This window comes from Hylaeus anthracinus, unplaced genomic scaffold (genome assembly GCF_026225885.1).
Source record: "Hylaeus anthracinus isolate JK02 unplaced genomic scaffold, UHH_iyHylAnth1.0_haploid 12001, whole genome shotgun sequence".
NCBI lineage: Eukaryota > Metazoa > Arthropoda > Insecta > Hymenoptera > Colletidae > Hylaeus > Hylaeus anthracinus.
Window position 1 is genome coordinate 2,819,735 of NW_026534348.1, and position 20,929 is coordinate 2,840,663.

At 35.5% G+C, this 20,929-nt stretch overlaps 2 protein-coding genes across 11 annotated transcripts in view; both read right to left on the minus strand.

The window, feature by feature from the left end:
* LOC128890865 (dynamin) overlaps positions 1–5,690 on the minus strand; it is a 29,376-nt gene extending 23,686 nt beyond the window's left edge. For 4 of the 10 annotated variants that reach the window (XM_054149802.1, XM_054149806.1, XM_054149804.1 and 1 more), the window contains exons 1-9: positions 5,084–5,686; positions 3,864–3,937; positions 3,249–3,398; positions 2,957–3,160; positions 2,542–2,734; positions 2,246–2,455; positions 978–1,177; positions 398–543; positions 162–319 (exon numbers count right to left, since the gene is read on the minus strand). In XM_054149802.1, coding sequence (XP_054005777.1) covers positions 162–319; positions 398–543; positions 978–1,177; positions 2,246–2,455; positions 2,542–2,734; positions 2,957–3,160; positions 3,249–3,398; positions 3,864–3,937; positions 5,084–5,247 — 1,499 coding nt within the window. In that variant the 5' untranslated portion in view covers positions 5,248–5,686. Of the gene's footprint in view, positions 1–161; positions 320–397; positions 544–977; positions 1,178–2,245; positions 2,456–2,541; positions 2,735–2,956; positions 3,161–3,248; positions 3,399–3,863; positions 3,938–5,083 lie in introns of all 10 variants that reach the window. The other 6 variants (XR_008460697.1, XM_054149803.1, XM_054149807.1 and 3 more) reach the window with 4 other exon arrangements.
* A 2,236-nt stretch (positions 5,691–7,926) lies between these two features.
* Positions 7,927–20,929, minus strand: part of LOC128890879 (sodium/potassium-transporting ATPase subunit beta-2-like) — a 21,028-nt gene continuing 8,025 nt past the window's right edge. Inside the window, exons 2-5 of the mRNA XM_054149851.1 lie at positions 17,621–17,881; positions 15,855–16,036; positions 15,130–15,403; positions 7,927–14,598 (exon numbers count right to left, since the gene is read on the minus strand). Coding sequence (XP_054005826.1) covers positions 14,495–14,598; positions 15,130–15,403; positions 15,855–16,036; positions 17,621–17,881 — 821 coding nt within the window. The 3' untranslated portion in view covers positions 7,927–14,494. The remainder of the gene's footprint in view (positions 14,599–15,129; positions 15,404–15,854; positions 16,037–17,620; positions 17,882–20,929) is intronic.

A 20,929-nucleotide genomic window follows, 5' to 3' on the forward strand; every position in this document is an offset into this window, starting at 1 on the left:
GAATACATTAAAAACTATAGCTGCAGTCATGAATGTAAAATAACAACATATAGCGCTAAATGTGCGATCTTTAAAAATAAAATTGTTCTATCATATTGTTTACTTTCTTGATTTTGCTGAGTAACTACAAAAACATATAATTCAACATATATATAACTTACTTGGCGAAACCAATGAAATCTTCGTGATTTGTATTCATATATGCCAGTTCACAATCAACCAAAAGAATCAACTGCTCCTTGCACATCTGTTCTCGTTGCCTAATATGAGTAGTTATGATACGTTCCGTTTCTTCTCTCAATCTAGGATAACGTGACATCTACAATCGAAAATGAAAACTGTATGAAATGTACGCGTCGTACAAAATTTCACAGACAAGGAAAAAAAGCTTACTTACCCTATCTGTACAAATGCGTACAACGTTACTGAGTTCCTGCACAACTAAGTCTACACATTTTAGACTCGGTTCTTTGAGTCTATTGATTTGTTTCTTGACTATTGCCTCAAAGGCCATATCAGGAGTAAACAGACCAACCCTGATACCTATGACATTACATAAGTGTCAGTATTATTTTTAAACCAAAACGGGCGTTGATGTAGCTTCATACACAGGTGCTTCCTTTCGTAGCGATAAATATCTTATTAAAAAAAATTTTATTCAATCACATTTTATAATATTTCAAGGTAATCGTTGTTTTTAAAAATAGGATGACATACTTTCATTAAAGGGAATGATGTAACTCATAAAAGCGGCATATCATATGTCGCCCTTAAAATGTCTTTTAATAACAAAAGCCACATTTATATAGATAAAAGTAATGATTTTTTTTTATCTGAATATTCGTCTTTCGAAACGAACACTCTGCTCTTTTATTTTATTTTACATCCTCAAAAGAATGGGAGAAATTTTAGTTGCACGGGTTTAAAGAAACACCTTGTGTACAAATAAAAATGTAAAAATCGCAGCATTAATTTACCATGAATGTTCCTAATGGCAAAAGCAATTTCTCTTCTCAATTCTTTTTCATCAAACTCCATTTTAACTATTTCAAATGGGAAACGTTCATGGAACAATCTGTTTATTTTAGCACCTCCACTGAGTTCATTTGTATTGATTTGCGCGGATCCGGAACCTTCTATAGTCCTTTCAAAATCCGACTGGAGCTGTTGTATCATCCTTAAAAATGTTTTTCTTTCAATCAATGTATAGACAAGCATCAAACAATAATATTAATAATATGGGTAGAGAGTCACAACATTGAATGTTACAGAATTGTAAATTCAGTATATTTCACTAATGCATTATAATTTATGACGTTAGTGAAAACATGTGTTATTTTTCACTCTTTAATAAACTATGTAACAGTATACAATGCGTTAAATTTTCATGCAAATGGTACACACATTGTTAAAAAACAATGAGAAAGATGTAATACCTACATAAACAATTGAATTGATCTGAAAAATAAGAAGAATCTCTAAAATGTCAAGACCCTCCACCCATAATGTACTTTAAAAGAAAACCACAAATGGCAAATTTAGTTTATAAAAATGATACTTATAAATACATTACAAAATGTGAGATATTCTACATCAAATTCGTGACAGGAGCATTCCATTATGTGTAACTATTTCCTCTTGTAAAAATATGTTAAGTCCTTGATTTACACAGTTAATTTTTCTAGAGGTCTTCATACAAGTGGAAATGTATAAATACAATGTATTCCAGGTAGAAAGAAAGAATTATTGTCAGTTGAAAATAAAGAGGTGCACTAATAAGTCCAATGTGAACAATATCAACTAAATTTTATTTATACAAATTTTAATTTAAAAAATACATTAAACATGTATTTCTTCTATTGGCTGACATTCATCTTCAAAATTGTGGATGAAGTAGCTATTCAGTTCAATTTCTCAAAAATTGATGGACATAGAAAGAGATATTGAAGCTTACTAAAAATCGAATTTTATGTTCAACATTTTGTTCGATTTCCATTGGTTTTCAAAAATTTAACTAAACTGAGATTCCATCAACGAAATTGGAAATAGCTTTCATCATTTGAATATAAATAATATTTTCTTTATCTTAGCTGACGGCCGCGCAAAAGGTATTTACCGCGTAACACAAGGACTCACTATATACGTTTTATTAAAATTATATTACATTAAACAATCAAAGGATTAAAGTAAGTATAATGATAATAAAATGCATCACATACAATAAATCAATTATGAAAGTACTTACTGCAACATTGCTTTTGTTTTTATGGCAGGATCATCGGGTCTAAAATGCTTGTATTGATCTACATCCTTTTCCAATGTAAGCAACTGTTTTTGTAATCTATCTCTTAATGCTGGCAAAGTGTCCCTGATATGATTTGTCAATTGTTGATTCAAGACTCGTTGCAAATAAGGTGTTCCTAATCTATCTGCTAGATGCCGATAAGATGGATGACTAAATACAAAAAATATATATATATATATATGTATATCTTGTTCAACAGTTACGTCGCATAATTATTCTTCATTAACAATCTATACCTCAGGAAAAATTTTCTTTCAGCTGCTAAAGCATTTTTTATATCTTTTCGACCTTCTATATCTTTCTGACTTCTATTAACGACACCTATATAGCCTCGCCTTAGAGGTAACAATTTGTTCTCCAAAATATCTCTTGCATCAGTACCATCATCCATAAGATCCAATTTTGTAATAACACCAATTGTACGGACACCTTGAGAAGTTTATAATGTAGAAGTCTGGAGTTATTAATACTAATCCATTGGGCCAGGAATTATTCTATTTTAAAAACTATTAGAAATAGAAGTTGAAAATTATTCAACCAACTGTATAAAAGTTGTTTGAAAGTTATAAAAAAGAAATATAATCATGCGTCAGAAATCATATTTGTTATTCCAGCCCAAAGGATTAAGAATGAATACAAATAAAAATATACCTTCAGGATCTACTTCTTTAGCAAGTTTAAGAGCATCGCTATTTGCTAAATCTGTGTTTGCAGGAGTTACTGCCAATATAAGACAATTTTCTCTTTTGATAAATTGAAAAATCATGGCTTTTATTTGAGCTTCTATGTCTGCAGGTTGGTCTCCAATTGGTACTTTTGTGAGACCAGGCAAATCGATCAAGGTCAAATTCAAAACTGGCAATAACAAATATATTAATTAAATATATTAATTAAGTATGTATTCATATGTATCGATATGAAAAGTAGTAAGAAATATATTTACCATTAGGTGAATATACTCTTAAATTTATGGGTATGTTAGAAATACCCTTGTTACTGCCTGTAACCCTGTCTGTTTCTGCTTCAATTTCCTTCCTCACTTCATCAAAATCAACAAATTTTTTACCTTTGCAGTGTAAAAACTCAGCAGTTTCTATAATGAAGAAATACCGTATAAAACATTTATGGAATTTTTGTAATATTTTCTTTTTAAAAATTCATTATTGCACAACATAACGCTAGTTAACAATTCTTAATCGTATCCCTTACAAAGAAACTCATAATAGGTTCAACTGTCTACTTATCAAAAGTTCCTTGTCACAGGAAATGTGATAATTTGATAGATAACATCCAAAAAATTGCTTAATCAACAGTATATGATAAACAATGGACTTTCATAAAAGAAACAAAGTCAAGAAATTTTTTGTATAAAAATTAATACTTTTTAGAATAAATTACTATATATGTCTATATTAAAATAATAAAAAAAATAATCTTTCATATAGGTGATCTACTTATGTTTTAAAAACAATAGCCTCTGGAAGTAATTCTAACTTTAAATTTATTTTACATCCATAATAGAGAATATTCTATAATCTGTTTATCTATGATGACTCACCAGTTGTACTGTTAATCAATTGTAAGATAAGCGGTCTTCTGGTTACAATGCCTGACCCTCTAGGTAAGAAGTCTCTGAAAAAAAAATGATTAAATTTTTACAATTACTACAGTGTGAAAACATTAAAATAATACATGTTTCATATATTGTGTTAACATATGCTGAACATATACTGAATTATAATATGCAAAACAAACAAAAATAAAATATCGGTTAAATAGTACAGCTCGGTGTGCAAAATATAAATTGTAAGGAAGAACAGTTGTTACACAATAATAGATCGTATAATTGGATTGTATTTGTGGATATAAATAATTACAATAGATTAATTATTGCACAACACAGATTATATACAAAATATAATATTTCAATATATATGAACAAATTTTTATCTAGATAAGTTTTGATTAACGAATAGAATGATTCTCTGTTATTTATTGAATATAATTCTCTGTTATTATTGTTTATTTGAATAAACGTCATGAATATATCGTTATGTTTATTTGTTATCTATTACTGAAAAGAAATGTTGTTCATCTTTACTTCTTACTTAAAACATGTTTATAAATTTCGTTTAGAAATCTGTGTGTTGCAAATAAATGTAATAATATTTCGATTAACGTATAATGTGTTTGGAAAACCATGTGAACCACTTAATGGTCATACTAGAGCAAACTCGCGTATACATAATCGCATTTGAAATTATAACCAATTAAAAAGCTACGAAGAAAAGAGCGAAGAGCATCAATTAAAAATACGAAATTTTCGTAGTGTTTGTCGGAATTCTTATCTATCAATCTCGGAAGAAAGAGAACGTTGAATGGATAAGAGAAGAGAACACGGTACGGCCTAGACCGAGAATAATTAAAGGAATAATTGTCGGAAAAATACTGTTTGGATAATTCCAAGAAAAGAGCCATCATCGCAGTAATAAGAAAGAATAAATGTTTGACAGGTCGCAGCGTAGGCGGCCGCACATCGTAAATATATAGTCGATTTTTCTGTCACGATCGATAGAGATTAAAATAGTTAACCTAAAGGGGGATAGTCAAATTGAAATAACCGATGACGGATATTAAAACTATAACGTGGCGTAGTTCGCCACGCCTTTCGTTAAATGACCGACTATTCTCCTAGTTATTGGGAATAATACTAGAGAACACGTTAGAGGGGAAAAAAAAAAGACATTGAAAGAAATAGGAGACGGGATATATACTTACTTTCCAACAAAGTTCTCGAGAACAGAACTTTTTCCAGCGCTCTGACCACCTACCACAGCGATTTGTGGTAGATCGAGTTGCATGTGCACCCCGAGTTGCGTGAATGCATCTTGCAGCTTGTTCACGATCGGGATTAACTGTTCCATGCCCACGTTTCCTGCCATTTTGTCGAGGCTGTTTGTTCACCGAGCCAACAACCACGATCGTTTTCAGTTTTAACGGCTGTGTCCTGTGGGCGACACCGAGCTGCCACCACTTCCACGCACAACCGTCGAGGGTAGCTGCCCAGAGGTGATTCCTATCCGTTTTCGTCAAACCACGCACTACCAAAATGGCCGATTTTCGCGAAGGCACACGTCGGTCTACATCGAATTTCACCGCATCTTTCCAAAAATCACGCGACCCCGGAACGGATCAAACCAACGAAAGATATGTCAGTCACTGGCCTACTGCGAGAAACTCACACGCTACAAGCATCCACGGCCACTGCGTTCGCATAAATGAGATCCAGCGTACGAACCAAGGCACGTAACGTTTCAATCGATAATCGAAGCGTGCGCATAGGCGCCTTCAATGTGACCCACTTTTCGTCGCGAGATAAAATCCATATCGTCCTCCTGCTGCTGACCTTTTTCCACTTCCTACTGTAATTTCCTTTCAAAGGAATCTGGAACCACACTTTTTTTCGCGTTTCTCGATCCTCTCGCGAATATCTTCTTCTCGATGCTTCTTATCGATTTCGAACGTTACGCGCCAAATATTTTTATTGGCGGCGAACGTTTCTAATCGTTACGATAGTAGGCGGTGACCAATGAGAATACTACTTTCCGGTTAAGTTATTTTCTGAATTTTTAAACATCATTGCTTCGTTTACTCGGGCCACGGACCTAAAAGGCGGTGTAAAAAATAGTATCATGAATAATAGGAGCACATCCTGAATTACAAGAGGAAATCATTTTTAGGATTACCGTCGGCCATCTTCCTTTGGTCAACCGAGTCAACCAACGATACCATCCGGTTGAAACGCGGCCAAATTTAAATTTGTATATCCTTTTATACGTTACAAGTTGTGTAATAAGTTGGAAACCGAAAAATATTGTATGTAATATCGGGTAGAAGAACCTTAAGAATACTAGGTAACAAATGAAAATTTTATCAACGGAATTTATTTAATTGATTTGTTTGACGATGGAAAAGTATAGCCGCAGGGCCGGCGTGATCTGTTGCGGGGCCGGGTTCAAAAATTTTGTGAAAAATCAATTTATAAGTGAAAATTGGAAATACCTTTTAGCATGCAATAATATTAATTGTGTGGATAAATTATAACATAGAGATAGGGGTTGAACTAATTTTCCAGACAAAATACATTTTTCATTAGTACAAAAAAGAACGGTTTTCGTGGTTTTGACGGCAACCGTTGCTATGGATCATACATTGTTTTCTATAGGTACAGTACTGCGCGCTCAGCTCTTTTCGACGCGCATGCGTGACTGGACGCCAAATCTGCCATCATAGGTGGAAACTGCCATGTTTAAGAAAGAAGCATGTGCGCCATCTGTACGACAATTCAAGTACTATAGATTCGACCGCATTTGGGCAGTTTCCATTTCTGGCCCTTTCCGAACATGCAATTTTTCGTTTTGTAATACATCGTTACATAATACAAATGTAATATATATAATTTATTTAAATGGTTTAACGTACAAATTTTTACCTGTAAATATAAATCTATATGTCTTTTAAATATTAAAAATATGTACATAATATGTACAAAAATGAAATGTACAAAAATGAAATGTAGAGTATACTGTGCATATATATACAAGTTATTTGTATATTATTATACATATACACATATTTTTAATATTTATAAGACATATAGATTTATATTTACAGGTAAATATTTGTACGTTAAGCCATTTAAGTAAATGATATATATTACATTCGTATTATGTATAAAACTATTCTTTATTCAACATGATATATATATATCGATATATACTATATATGTGTAATGTAATCTTTCTCATTAAATTTTATTAAATCCCATATTTTCTACGAAATGTGGTGGTACTTCACGAATTATGTGATAAACATATGTGTTTATATATATGATAAGAAAAATAAGTAAGTGTAAATAAATGACAGGGAAGACGAAAACTTTTTTGTTCCTTTTTCACGATTTTCTCCAAAACGGAGCAAAAACGAGCAAATCTCTAAAGGTAACTAATATTGATAGTTGATATGTTCTACCATAGACAAACTATAAATTAGATGTTCCATCTCTTACTGGAGTAAGTGTCACACGAACTGCATTACCGACCTCGTATAATAATCAATGACTTTGCAGCGATTTTTTTTTTCATATCTATTATAGTTGTTAAAACGAATAATTAGAAATGTATGGTAACTGTTTGTAAATTGAGTTTTTTTTTAATGTTGAAGTGGAAAAGATTCTCAACATACTATTATTACAAATCTATTAATTCTTCTTTAAAATTTTCATATTATGCCTGAAAAAGGAATAAATTGTAAATTTATTTATAAAAATTTAAATTCTTTTAATATTAATAAAATTTTTAAAGTTTCTAAAATTTGTAATCGCAAATTAACTTCGATACCTGCATATGAATAAAAATTGACACCGTTAATGAAATTTTCTAACTATTTCTCGTGTTATAATCTATTTACCACAGAGCTCGTGTTGTCAATTGGTACAAAAATATTGGTGGACCGTTTGGGACATGTGATTTCCGTTGAATCAAACAAAAAAATTCTCAACAGCGAAACTCTATTTTATCTAATTACACGCGCACGCTACCAATAAAATCAAACCGACCAAATATTTTTTTGTACATTCTGTTTATTTTTCATAACACATTTCAAGCATAATGATGTCAACAGCCATACCATTTTGCTTCGAGTCGGTACCAGGTGTCCATGCCTAAACATCTTGCCGCCAAAATTTACGTCCGAGTCTTCGAAATCGGAGGCGAGTATCGCGATGAAATCGGATCGAAAGCTTGTGTCGGTATTAAAAACTCGTCGAGAGGCAAATTTTTACCTAATCGACGGCCAACCGAGGTGTCGTCGTTTTCCACGTTACGTTATTTTAAGCTACGGTAGAGGCTCGTGTTAAGACAAGAGCACCAACGCGCGATCGTTCCTCTGCACGAATCGCTATGATAAATGAAAAGCCTTCGGCGATTATTAATTCTTACATTCAGTCAAATGCAAGGAATCAGCAAAAAAAAAAAAAAGAAAGAAAGAAAAGGTTAGACATGCTCGAGCTCATCGCCGAACTCTTTCTTTTCTTCTCCACGTCTAAACGCTAGTGTCGTTTACCGTTCGAGTGCATCGCAATCTAGTAAACCAGTGGTTGTAGATAGCATCGTGGATTGTGAGCTTGCACAAGGCGAAGCGATCTTTGGATCGTTTCTCGCTTCGTCTTGCTGTAATGGTACATCGACAGGCCTCTCGACAGCTATATATTGACGTAGATCGTATGTTATTAACGGTAACACTTTGAAGATCTAATAATTAATGTCATCGTAATAGAATTATAAGTACATCGTAATTTATCTTACTCGATAGCAACAATCGTAGGTGCACGAAGACCCGAAGAGAGCGATATCTCGAAACGTTAGGCAGTACCCGGCGATCTTGAACCGCGCCAATTTCGAGTCTTCGTAATCTGTGGTTAAATCCCATCGATAGACGCAGGACAGAGTTCCTGTGTCGCGACATAAACGTTTTTTTTTTTTTCGTTTTTTTTTTCCTTTCTACAATTGTCTCGCAGCTTCGGAGCGATTGCTTCTCGATTGCAAGGCGCGTTTGCTTCGCTACTCACACTTTTTTTTTTCTTTTATATAATTTCTTTTTATGTCTTAATATCACGTTCGGTTAGCTTCCTTTGATGAACCTCTTCCCTATACATAGAAAGTTACAAGGGTATGAAAAGTAGACGCAACCCGTATGCAGTTATGAATTTTAATCTCTAACGAGTATCGGTGTATACCTTTCCTTTCTCGGAACACCAGGTCGTGACGTTCGCTGCTAAATTTGTAAAATCTAACCAAATCGAAGACAAATCCTCTCATAGCTAGGTAACATCGAGGAAAATGTACTTGAGCCTTGATAGTTTTAAGTAAGCGTTGAGTCGGAAAATCGTGTCCATTATTTATCTTATTTATCTTTTTTTTTTTTTCTTTTTCTTCTCTCTTTTTTGGAGAACAATCGGTTAACTCGGGACACGAAGATGAATCCAAGAATCATCGACATGGTGTCATGAGATAGAAAATCTGATATCGCTTCGTGACCGCAAGTTCCGTGCATCAAATATATTAATTCGTTTTTAAATGGATGTTCTTCAATCGCGATACGTATATATATTATTGGCGCATCTTTGATCGGTTCTTGTTTCACAGTCGCCGATGTACGCGCGCTGAATGAGCGGTTCTCCCGATGCATGTATACCGTACTAAACGATCCTTAAATATTTTATACATACGTGTATCGTTCGATAGTTGAACGAACAGTATATAACGAGTATGCATGCATATATGCGTTACAATATACGAATCCCACTTAAACTTACTTACGGAGATTAATTAATTATCTTAATTAGAACAATATTTCCATGAAATTCTCTCGTGTATCTTAGCGTTCACATGTCATGTATTTATCGTGAGTTCTGTCGAAACTTTGTTGCTAATATTACCGGTTACACGGAGACCTCAATTTTTGGTAGCAATATCTTAGAATGTATCCGTAACATATAATTAGACGCGACAATACGTATTTATATATCGTCGCTGCTTTAACTATACCGTACGCAATTAATACCATATATATATATATACCGTGATATATCTTTAAATATACTTTACAGCTTGCAGCTCCGCGATCTCTTTAGCTTTCAACGAAATCGTCATCTACGCTCTCATACGCATACGTCTCACGTTCATACTTAACGCGCTAACTGAGATAACAATTATCACACAGGAAACATGTTCCACGTAGAATTTCAAACGTAAATGATAGATTTTGCAAGATACATCGGATGTACTTTCGACGGTAACTTCGACCGGCTTGAATAACGAGTACGTGTAAATATTCTTTATCTTTCTTTTTTTTTTTCTCTTTTTTTTTTCTTTTACCAGCTTTCCATCCCGATTCTATCGAATATCGCTCGGTTTCGAAAGACGAACGTGTCCACGCGACGATCGAAGAAACTTTAAGCATGATTACTCGACTGAATCCGATTCGTGACTAGTATAATTTGCCTTCCCTGTCTTTCGCTAGACGCTGTTTTATTCTTTTCTCACACTCTCGCAAAGCCGTGACTCTTGCACCTTAACAACGGATGTTCATTATTAGAAACAACTCATACGCAATGATGAATGTACTCGTGTATAATATAGTCGCTCTCGAATCGGCGCGTTATACACGCGTAATAATTGCTAATAGTACGGTTGCACCATCGATGCGCAATTCATCGTTCACCATCGTTATCACCATCATCATCGTCATCGTGTCGATACCCGTCCTTTCCTTTTCATTTGACGCGCACCGCAACCTCTCCGTTTCTTTCTTTTCTTCCTTCTTTCCGTGTTTTTCTTTTTTTTTTTTTTTTCTTAAAAGTTAATAGTATCATTGACGATTAATCTATGGTAAGTTTTTTTTTTTTTCTGTTTCTTATTTCAACATGGCTCCGGACGAGGACCCAAGAAAATAATAATAACAATAATAATAATGGTAATCATAAGAATAATAATAATCGCTCGGTAACAACGATTAATAAACAGCAATCAAATTATTCTTTCGGCAGCGCTTACAGTCGAAGTCGCCGCCCGTTCGGATCGCTCGATCAATAATCTTTGTACTATCGTTTTGTCCACTTAACCGGAAGCGAAATGATCCTTCGCTACGCTTTTGCCCGAGAATTTAATGTAAATTCTTTGGATGCTTCGAGTACCGAGACCGTTCATATCATCGGAATCGATTATCTCGAATGAACACCAATCTCAAAAAAAAAAAAAACGAAAGATCAACGGTATCTGTGTACATGTGTATGTGTATATATATATATATGTATGAGTGAACGCTTAGCTGTATTTAAATATATTAAGTATTCTATCTCGCAGCGTGTACAACATGGCGCGGTAAAACAACGTAGAGAGTGCAACGATATTTTAAAATTCCCAATAAAATATCCGAGAACAAACATTTTACGCACGTAACAGGTAACAAATTACATTCGGTATAGTGAACATATTTGGCAGTATGAGTTTGGTAGTGAACGTGTAAGCGTAATCGTGAAACGATTGAAGAGGAAACCACCGTTTCCTCGTTATTTCGATTAGCGTTATACTTATTTCGTCACGTATCTCTCTCTCTCTCGCATTTTTCCGTCACCGTGGAAATTCCAGCGTGTACTTATGAACCGCGAGCCAAGGATCCAAGATGCAAAGGGGCGACGACCACCGCGCAAACGCTGTCTCTCGAACGAAACGAACAAGCTCTCGGGACAACCAGTTTTGTTTCTAAGTACAAGCCACAAAGACGGGAGATCAGAGGCGGAAACATTCTATGTTTCGCTTAAATTAAGTACGTAACGCGTGTTGGCCGTAGTGGAGATATACGTGAAAGCGAGTGGAAAAAACTAATCGTCCGAAATCGATCAAACCGACAATGAAAGCGATGACAAACGCTGTTCCAATGACAGGGAAACAGGGAAACTTATATAGCTTAAAAGCAGATTTGCTCTAACGAACGCGAATAATCGACGAATAGAATCGATAAGCGAACTGTGAACGAACGTTTTGGCGGTTTGGTAATCAGGTATGCCGAGATAGAACATAATTCCTCTGATCTCCAGACTGTATGATACAACCTATCGACTATACGATTGCATGGACTAGCGCTAGATATTATCATGCGGTACAATATAATCATAAATACATATTCCATACGGTGTCGTACGGTTATCACTAGGCTGATTAAAATTTTCCCCTGCAATCTGCGCGTTGTATCTCGACAAATCGAAATCCAACGTCGTACTTTCCGCTGCTCTTGTCTCTTCTTGAACCTCGCGTATCCAATGTGTATGTGTATGCGCGCGCGTTTCAGTGCCTACGCGCACGTTTGTGTCTGTATGCGTGTCTGTGTACACTTACTCACATCAATGGCGGTAACAAGAAGGAACTGTTACTTTAATCTGTAACAGGATTAACGTTCAAACGAAAATTGGACAAATTGATTAATTTCTTAATTTCAAAAGTAATTCAACAGAAAACGAATACATGCAAAAGTTTCAGTCACGTCGCGACTGCTAGTTGGATTATTAATCCATTAAACTTTCATCGACACGATTCTTTCCATCCACTAGCGGCGATAAATGTTATTCATCGCTTTCATTGCCTTTTTCCTTTAAAATCTATTTTTGTCTGCCTCCTTCGGTTCCGTTAACGAAAGATACATATTAGTATAATTTCCACTCTACTATACGTTACCGCCATTAAAGTATGTTCAATGTATACACCGCAGTGTTCGTAATGTAGCTCCGTATTGACAAAACTGGAACTTGACCAAACGACTGAGATCTGTTTTCCGTTAATCGAATCAAGTCTACTTTTGATTCTTTATCGCATCCTACCAACAATCCACGCGCCAAGGCAAGACAGAGATATATTACAAACACTCCAGGGATTGTGGGACATTCAATCAAAAGTTCCACCGCACGAAACGCTCTAAATGGTTGAATCGAAGCCTTCGACCTCATTTAACGACGCGTTCTCTCGTTCCAACGAGTTTGGTGGCGAACATATGCGCGACAGACCAAAGATGGGCAGAATTTCTTACGCAGTTTATTTCTTACACTTATTCGATCAATTATTCGAATAAGCTTCTCTTCGTTCCGCGTCAAATATAATTTAAATCCTACGATTCAGATTGTAATTTTTACTAAACAATTAACATATTAAAAATTGCTTATCCCTCTTTCGTTACTCGAACAGTAATCTAGATAAACTTCAGTACAATTCTGATAAGTAATTTTGAACGACCGAATAATACATCGATAGCTGCTTATCATCCATTCGTTATTCGAAGCGTTGATCCAGATAAGGGTAAAAAATAAAGAAGTAAATAAATAAATTTGAATCTAGATAAGGACATATAATAAATAGATTGATAAATTTTGACCATCTCAGCGAAAAACTCCGTTTTTTGCTAGATCCACCATTATCGTTGCGTGTGAATTTCGATTCTTCAGACATTCCTGACCATTCAGCCCCGAAACGGCGGAACTTTGGATCGAGATTCGCCCGAGAGCCGCGTCCGAGAGCTTCTTCGTGGAATTCGAAATCAAAAGTTCCACCGTGCCGGGTGCACCGTACCGACGGGCGTAAAGACACTACGTTTTATTTTATTTATTTATTTTTTTTTTGTTCTCTTTCTTTAATACGTCTACGTGGCACGAACTAAGAGTATCAGTTTATCCTCGGTGTACCCTACACGTTAGCGGTCTCGTCAACTAGGCGAGTACCGACGAGTTCGAGGAAAAGTAATGAAAAGAACGGTACACGCGTGCGCCCCAAAGCCTTGCAACGAGACCAATTACGTAAACAGAAAAATCACGACGAAAGAAGCGAAAAATGTCGCAAAAGAGGCAAAGAAGTAAGGGAAACCTCCTTAACGCGTTCCAACGAATTACGTTCCCCCGATTAACGATATACTTAGATCCTGACAATACCGACCACTCCCCTTCACCCCCGATAGAAAGAAAGGATATACCGCCGTTCAGTTTTGTGCAGAATTTTTCCGCTGAACTTGTGTTTTCTTTTTTTTTTTGTGCATCCCGATACATAACAGTTCATGTATCATCCTGTGTATACAGCTTGTATATTAACATATATTATAGCCAATTTCACTGGTCCGTTCTATTCGTTCTGTGATAACCTTTATCTATATTGCCCGTGGAAGCGACGACGGTGATCGCGCGGCGGCCCTACGCATCGTGTGTCGTTTTATGAGATACAACTGTGTGTCTGTGTGTACTGTGAGACAGAAATGAAACGAATCACGAACAACGATCTTTGGAGGAACGATTCCCTCTTTAATGGTAGTAAGAAGCGCGACGATGAATAAAACGATGTTAAAGATCACAATGAAGAGAATCACTCCGAAGATGAGGATGGTGAAGAAATGAGCGTGAGCTTCTGACGGATCTACGTTAATAAAACGCGCGGCTAGGGCGGTATCGTCGGCAGAGAAAACCGGAGGAAAGAAGGAGTGGTCACGATCCGCCAGCGAGATTGATTAAAAAAGAAATTTGTCTTATTCTCCTTCCTCCTACTTTTTCTTGGACGCAGTTGGTAGTGGTCTTACAAAAGGTGGCAAGTGTTGCGTTTAATCCACCATTAGCTCGAAGTGTACCGAGCCGCGCCTCTCGACTCTGTCGTGGAATATGTTCTTCGCCCAGGCCTTGCATTCGATATTGATTATCACGCCATCTGAAAAATTCATTCTTGTTATTGGTTTGCCCGCTTTCTTTCAAATTTATTTTCATTTTCGTCGATCCCCTTGGCTCGTGAATAGTATACTGCGGATGTTCAAGCAATTACAATATAATGATGAAATTGTAATATGTAGATTATAGAGAATCAAGGAGGTAAAATCGCAAAAAGTTCCATTCAAATCTGCGTTAGAATTTTCACAAATGTTTACTAATAGTTAAAAGAAACATTGCTACTTCTAATTTTGCTGTATCAGCTGGTAAGTTTGTAAAGTTTGCGAGTTATAGCAGGAATAAATATCGAAACTTCAACTAAACTTTAAGTAAATATCCACAATGCAGAATCATATATTATTTAACTGTTTGAAAAATATATGCAACATTTGGTAACATGTGAACATGAAATGTTTGCTACGCATTTGGTAACATGATCATTGACTGTTCCATTCGTTTCTCATCAGAATATATGCATTTGCCCACAGATCCGCAGAGTAACGACGAGGAAACAGTTTATTCATTGAATTCTCACATTTAGGCTTCTCGAAGAAGACAGCCACGAGAGGGCTGAGGTATCCTGGATTATTTTTGAAGGGGAAATAATAGCCAGGGAAGCCACGACGTGGAAGGTACTGAATCGGACCCATATTCTCAATATCAGCTGGATTTTCACCAGCACACGATACCCAAATAGTGTTCATCCTATTGGCCATTTCCTCCTGCTTGATGTGTGATTGAAGATCGACCGGCATGGTGCTGGGCAATTGCGACGTGTCGTTGTATACCTGGGGCACCCATCCGAAGATCTGCAATTACAACTATTAGTACCTGCCACTTGTTTTCTTTATTCGAATACAATTGTCAAAAATAGTAATCACTCTAAGTGGGTAAGGAAGATTGAGAAGAAGAGGAAGGAAAGGAGCGGACAGTAAAAAAATGTAAAATAGAAAAAGACCAAAGTTAATGTTAAGGGTAGTTTAAGGATTCGATGTTTGTAGATTAAGGGTTATTAATTTTAAGTTTAGTATGTAAGATATTCAGTATGGTGGTATGAGTAAGCGTGTGTATGGTTTAGTGGATTGTAATCAAAGTCCATTTCGTGGCTTAAAAGCTGGAATAAAAACTATATCTATTTATCTAGTAATCACTCTAATTTTTTACGATTTTAGAACAATTATAGAACACCAACTAAGAAGTATCGTAATCGACCAGTTGTTACAAGTTAGAGCGTACAGTTGTTGCTAAGAGACTACGTACCTTGTTCAGCTTCAGGAAAATGCAAGGGGCGGATTTATTATATCCATATTTGTGTTCCTTCGTGCATTGTCCCCACGTACCCATGTCTACGTCGCAAACCTTGCCCTCCGGTGGTGTTTTCCCGTAGTCGCAAATCATCCTATTCTGGGCGTTATTCGCGTTCGCTGCTGTCTTCTGGTACTCTGAGGAAGATTAAATAATTTATCATATAATAACAATTAGATTAAACATTTACCGTAGTATTTAATTATGTTACTTCATCAAATTCACAAATTCTGTCCAGATTTATTTAGACTATCATACCCTCGGAATTAATTCTTCTAGTTCTTTTAATTATTTCCGAAATGAAAAATTACGGTCACCCATACCTGGGTGACGTGGCGACCAACATGTTAAAACTCTGATCCGGAAATTGGTATCACCTTGACCAGATTTAACGCTTTACTGACGTAACTGGCTGGTTAGAACAAAGAAGATTTTCTAACTTATTCGTTAATATCAGCATTTTTATATGTCTGTGCGAATAATGTCGTCCGATATTGTATATTTCTACCTAACAATCAGATTTATAAACAGAAAGGAACCATCGCTATGATATCTGTTTATAAATACATTATCCTGACACAATCTATCAAATATTGGAAATTTAACCTTCTGAGAAATACTGCAACATATGCGTACGCTTGGTTTTATAGCTAAATTACCATTATTTACCATCACGATACCTTTTAGAATTAAAAAAATATCCAATATTAAAGTGACGCAACATATTTGTACGTCAAAATCGATTCACAGACAAATGTCGCTTTGGTTTGCGTATATCCGATTAAAGTAAAAAAAGATCTCTTTAAAATTCGCCCTTCAAGAAGTCCAATTAAAACTGAAGAATACCGCGCAGATCCTTTCTTATTTTAGCTGCTTTAATTTGCAAGTGAAGTAAAGCAATTAAAGAAGACAAATTATGCGCCATTTTTTTTATTAGAAAAATCTGAGAGTATAAATAAAATTATGTAGAAAGGAGAAATAAATTTATGTATATATTTACAAGAACAAGGGAGATTTTGTGATAGTTATAATGTCCTCAGTGCGTCACCTAAAGTAGCTCAGTTAACATTTGTAAGGTTTCGATTTACAGTTGTGCCTTTTCAGCGTTCTAGGTCCCCCACTTCCGGTTCAGAACTTATCAATTGTAAGCAGTTGTAACCATATTTTTTGAAATTGTTGCCACGATATCTCGAGTTCTAGGTGACTGAACGACTTCAAATTTTGAATGACTCTTCAGCATATATGCCTTTATCGCTAGAACCACGGTTTTCAAAATCTGATTATTCTAAATACTTTTTTTTTTTAATATATACAAAGGACAAGAAAAAAAAAACCAAAAAATCGATATTCAAACTTTAAAGTGCTTTCATGTCTCGAATTTTCAATATTTCGTAATTATTCTGGTTCGGGCGATAGCGACACTGATACTAATGAAGATGTTTCTTGACGTTTTCATTTCGGATAAGCAGAACGCCTGAAATCGTGGCAACCACGAAACATCCTTTTTCAGGAGGGACCGTACAAGATCGCTCGTACTACGTTTAATTTTCATTATTGTTACCTGCAAGAAATTGTTTACGTTCTTAAAATGTGACTAAATACGTGTGCAAAATTCTTTATAAAAATTCCTTATAGATTAAACAAAAAAATTTCCAAAGAGAACAAAAAATTGACGCTCTGAACTAGAATAAAGTCCTCTTAATTGAATAAAAGCAAATTACCTTCGAGGAACTTGTCCAATTCCCTGGTCCAGTGCAAGAAGTTACCTTCGTCGCTGGCCTTGTACCAGATCAAGGTACTGTCGACATTACTTGCCGGTGGCATAGGCCTGAAACCAAGTCCAGGATTGCTTCCAATCAACGAGTCATTCAGCAGCCATTTCGGCTCGTTCGGCTTCAACGTCTGATAGAAAACGGTCAGCATTGCGCCGAAAAAACCAGCCAGCACCGCGTAGAAAATAACGTAGAATAACAAGATCTTGCCTGCAATCAAGAAATGTGAAATTGTTAATAATATATATGTACGTGAACCGTGAATAATTGTTGAATAATAAGCTTAACGAACAGATCTCGACAGAGTTTTGCGACCGTTGTTTTAACTTCGAATATCACCTCGTTTCGAATATTAAAACGTATTGGAACTGAAAATGTTCCAATTGAATTTATAGAAAAAGATTGTCTTCGAATCGATAAAATTGTTGTTCTTATGGAAGATGGAACAGTCTTCTACAGAATGATTTGGAGGGGTGCGCGTGTGCGTTTGTGTACAGTACCTTTTTGGGGCTCTGTGAGTATTCACAAAGTGTGTACATATATTTCTACATTATTGTTTTTACTACAAATTGATGGATTTCTTAAAATCACATTTCGTCCATACCTAATCGCTAGACTGCGGATCTTTATGGAAATATCTTTATTCATAAGAAATTTGAATATGCGAGAAACTACAAAACGGAAACAATATGCAAGAATATAAACAAGACTGAGAGTAAAGTTCGTGTTGTAATATTTGCACTTTGGGAAAAAGAAAATTTGCTCGTAAAGAAGGTAATTTGACCCGTTTTGAAGTAAGTGGAAAAGAGGCGCACGCTTAGTGTTAGCGAAATTAAAGTTCGAGGTCATCTTCGTGAAACTAAAATCTTCAAGAATGCACAGAATATATAATTGATCGTCTCGCAGAGAATTAATTTATCTGCGAGCGAAATATTTACTTGGAGAAATAAGTCATGCGCGTCCAATTTAAGAAAATGTATTCTTCGAGGCGATGCGCTAATTGAAATGAACGCGTGCACTTTTCAATTGGTCTGATAGGCTGAAATAAATTACACACCTCGCGCATTCATCGTTTGATACGCTTGATACGTTTGATACGAAAAAAATCTCGTCCGACTCCTGGGATCGCTGAAATTCTAAATCGAATATTCCGCACCGTGTATCTTTATCGCGAACATTTTACAGTTGATCAGTTAATTGAAAGTTAATTCGTCCCGCAGACATACGTAGCAATCGAAGACTAGAACATCGTGGCAATTATGATCCGAGGTCTAATTGGCCTGAATTGATATTGAGTGAGCGATGCAACGCGTTTGTTTTATAAGATTCGTTGACGCACGTATGATACGGATGATTTGTCCTCGAAGAGTAGCCATCGAAAAATATCCACGCAACTATGTATCGCACGCGACGATTTGTCAATGTAACACTATCAGGTACTAGCAAAAGTTAGTGCAGCTTTCCGAAACGCGATTCAAATGCTCGGAATTTATTTACAAACGTTATTTCGTTTAACGAAATGTTCATCATTTATTTGTACAACTCTTTTCTTTTTAATACAACAGAATTCATGTAACTTTCTTATTATCGAAATAATAACCTGGGTTACAGATCTGTGTTAAATCTTGGCGTCTAAGGCAAAACGCTTTAAATTTGGCTGGCAGTGAATGAGTTAAACGTAACGCTACCTTAACGAAAATACTTTCAAGGACTTGAATCATCTCATAATCTCGTTTTGCACGTTTAGTGATGGTCTAATCGATGCACCGATTTTTGGCAACGTTTGCAACAAAAAGCTGCTAAATTTCAAAGATATACTTGGTCGGTTTCGTTAAAGCGTAATAGCAAGGCAGTAGATCAGATCAGAGTTCTCTATGAAAAGTAATAAATTATTATAGCTCCTGGCGTGTCAAGTTGTTGAACAAGTTGGTAGACACATCGAGGGAAAAGAACATCGATCTATAAACGATTTTGTTGTCGCGCGACTGTCAATTTGGACATAGGGAGAAACGTGATAGCACGAGTAAGTAGAATGTAGACAGTGTTCGAAGAGTCTGACTAAAGCGTCTGACCCAATACGATTCCCTTTAAACTTGATATGCTTCCCTCTTACAATACACCGGTGTTCACAAGTCATCTATTTATATAATTCAATCGTTTTTGTTTCGTTTAAAAAGTTGTTGAATTAAAATTATGCTTTTTAAATCAAACTTTTAATTGTACTTGAATATAATTGTAACGAATATATTAAAATAAATAATTATACATAAATCGGATATATTTCGTGCCATTTGTATTCGAATAAAGAAGAAAATTCTAAACCTCTTTAAAAAAAAAAAAAAAAACTCTACTCTATAATTTAATAGAATAATACGATTTACATGAAATTAAAAATTCAATCGGTTTTTGCGATTTATTACTGCAGATTACTCTAACTCTCTAATATAATATCGCATTAAATCGTCACGGATAAATAATTAAAACAGAATTAGCGAGGAAAGCTAGAAGAAAGAGCGAGGAAAGAGAAGAAAGATTCTTCCTTATGTAAAAATTACAAGTAATAAATTATTCATCTATCTATCTATCTACGATCTATCTATATGAAAGATCTTAGAATCATCTTAGAATTAATATAAATACGATTTGCCATTGAACGAGTGAAATGCTTATCCGAATAACTGTCTGCTCGAATAAATGTAGCAAATAAATCGCTACAGAGTGTTTGGATTCGATTTCTATATATTCTGATAAAATGTTGACCATCGATCTGTCTCGAGTGACTCGTGGACAGGAGTACAAGTCGTATGCAACATCTATTAAGAAAAAAAAAAAAAAAAAATCCGTTTAGTTATCGTGCAACGAGTATGCATAGTCGAAGGAAGACAACGCACACCTGACAGAAGAAGATATGCGCCAGTATTGATGCCTACGACCCAACGATCTCCACTGCGAGGAAACCAGAGTAGGTTATTGATCCCCGTGGGTGAGCCTCGCTATATCCTATATACAGATATCTGCACTGTTGGATTACGTATTGCTCCGTCTGAACCAACCCTATGCGTCTTACCCTCGTTCGAAGAAGACTTGTACGATATCAGACCTCCTCCGACTGTCTGTCGGCCATTTTAACGTCACACATGACTTTCGATTTCAGCTCCGTTTATGTTTGGTACAGAAATTCATTCTGCACCTTTATATTCGACCATTTGTAATTTCAGTTTGAGTGGAAATATCTAATCATTTTGTTATTGTTACGTT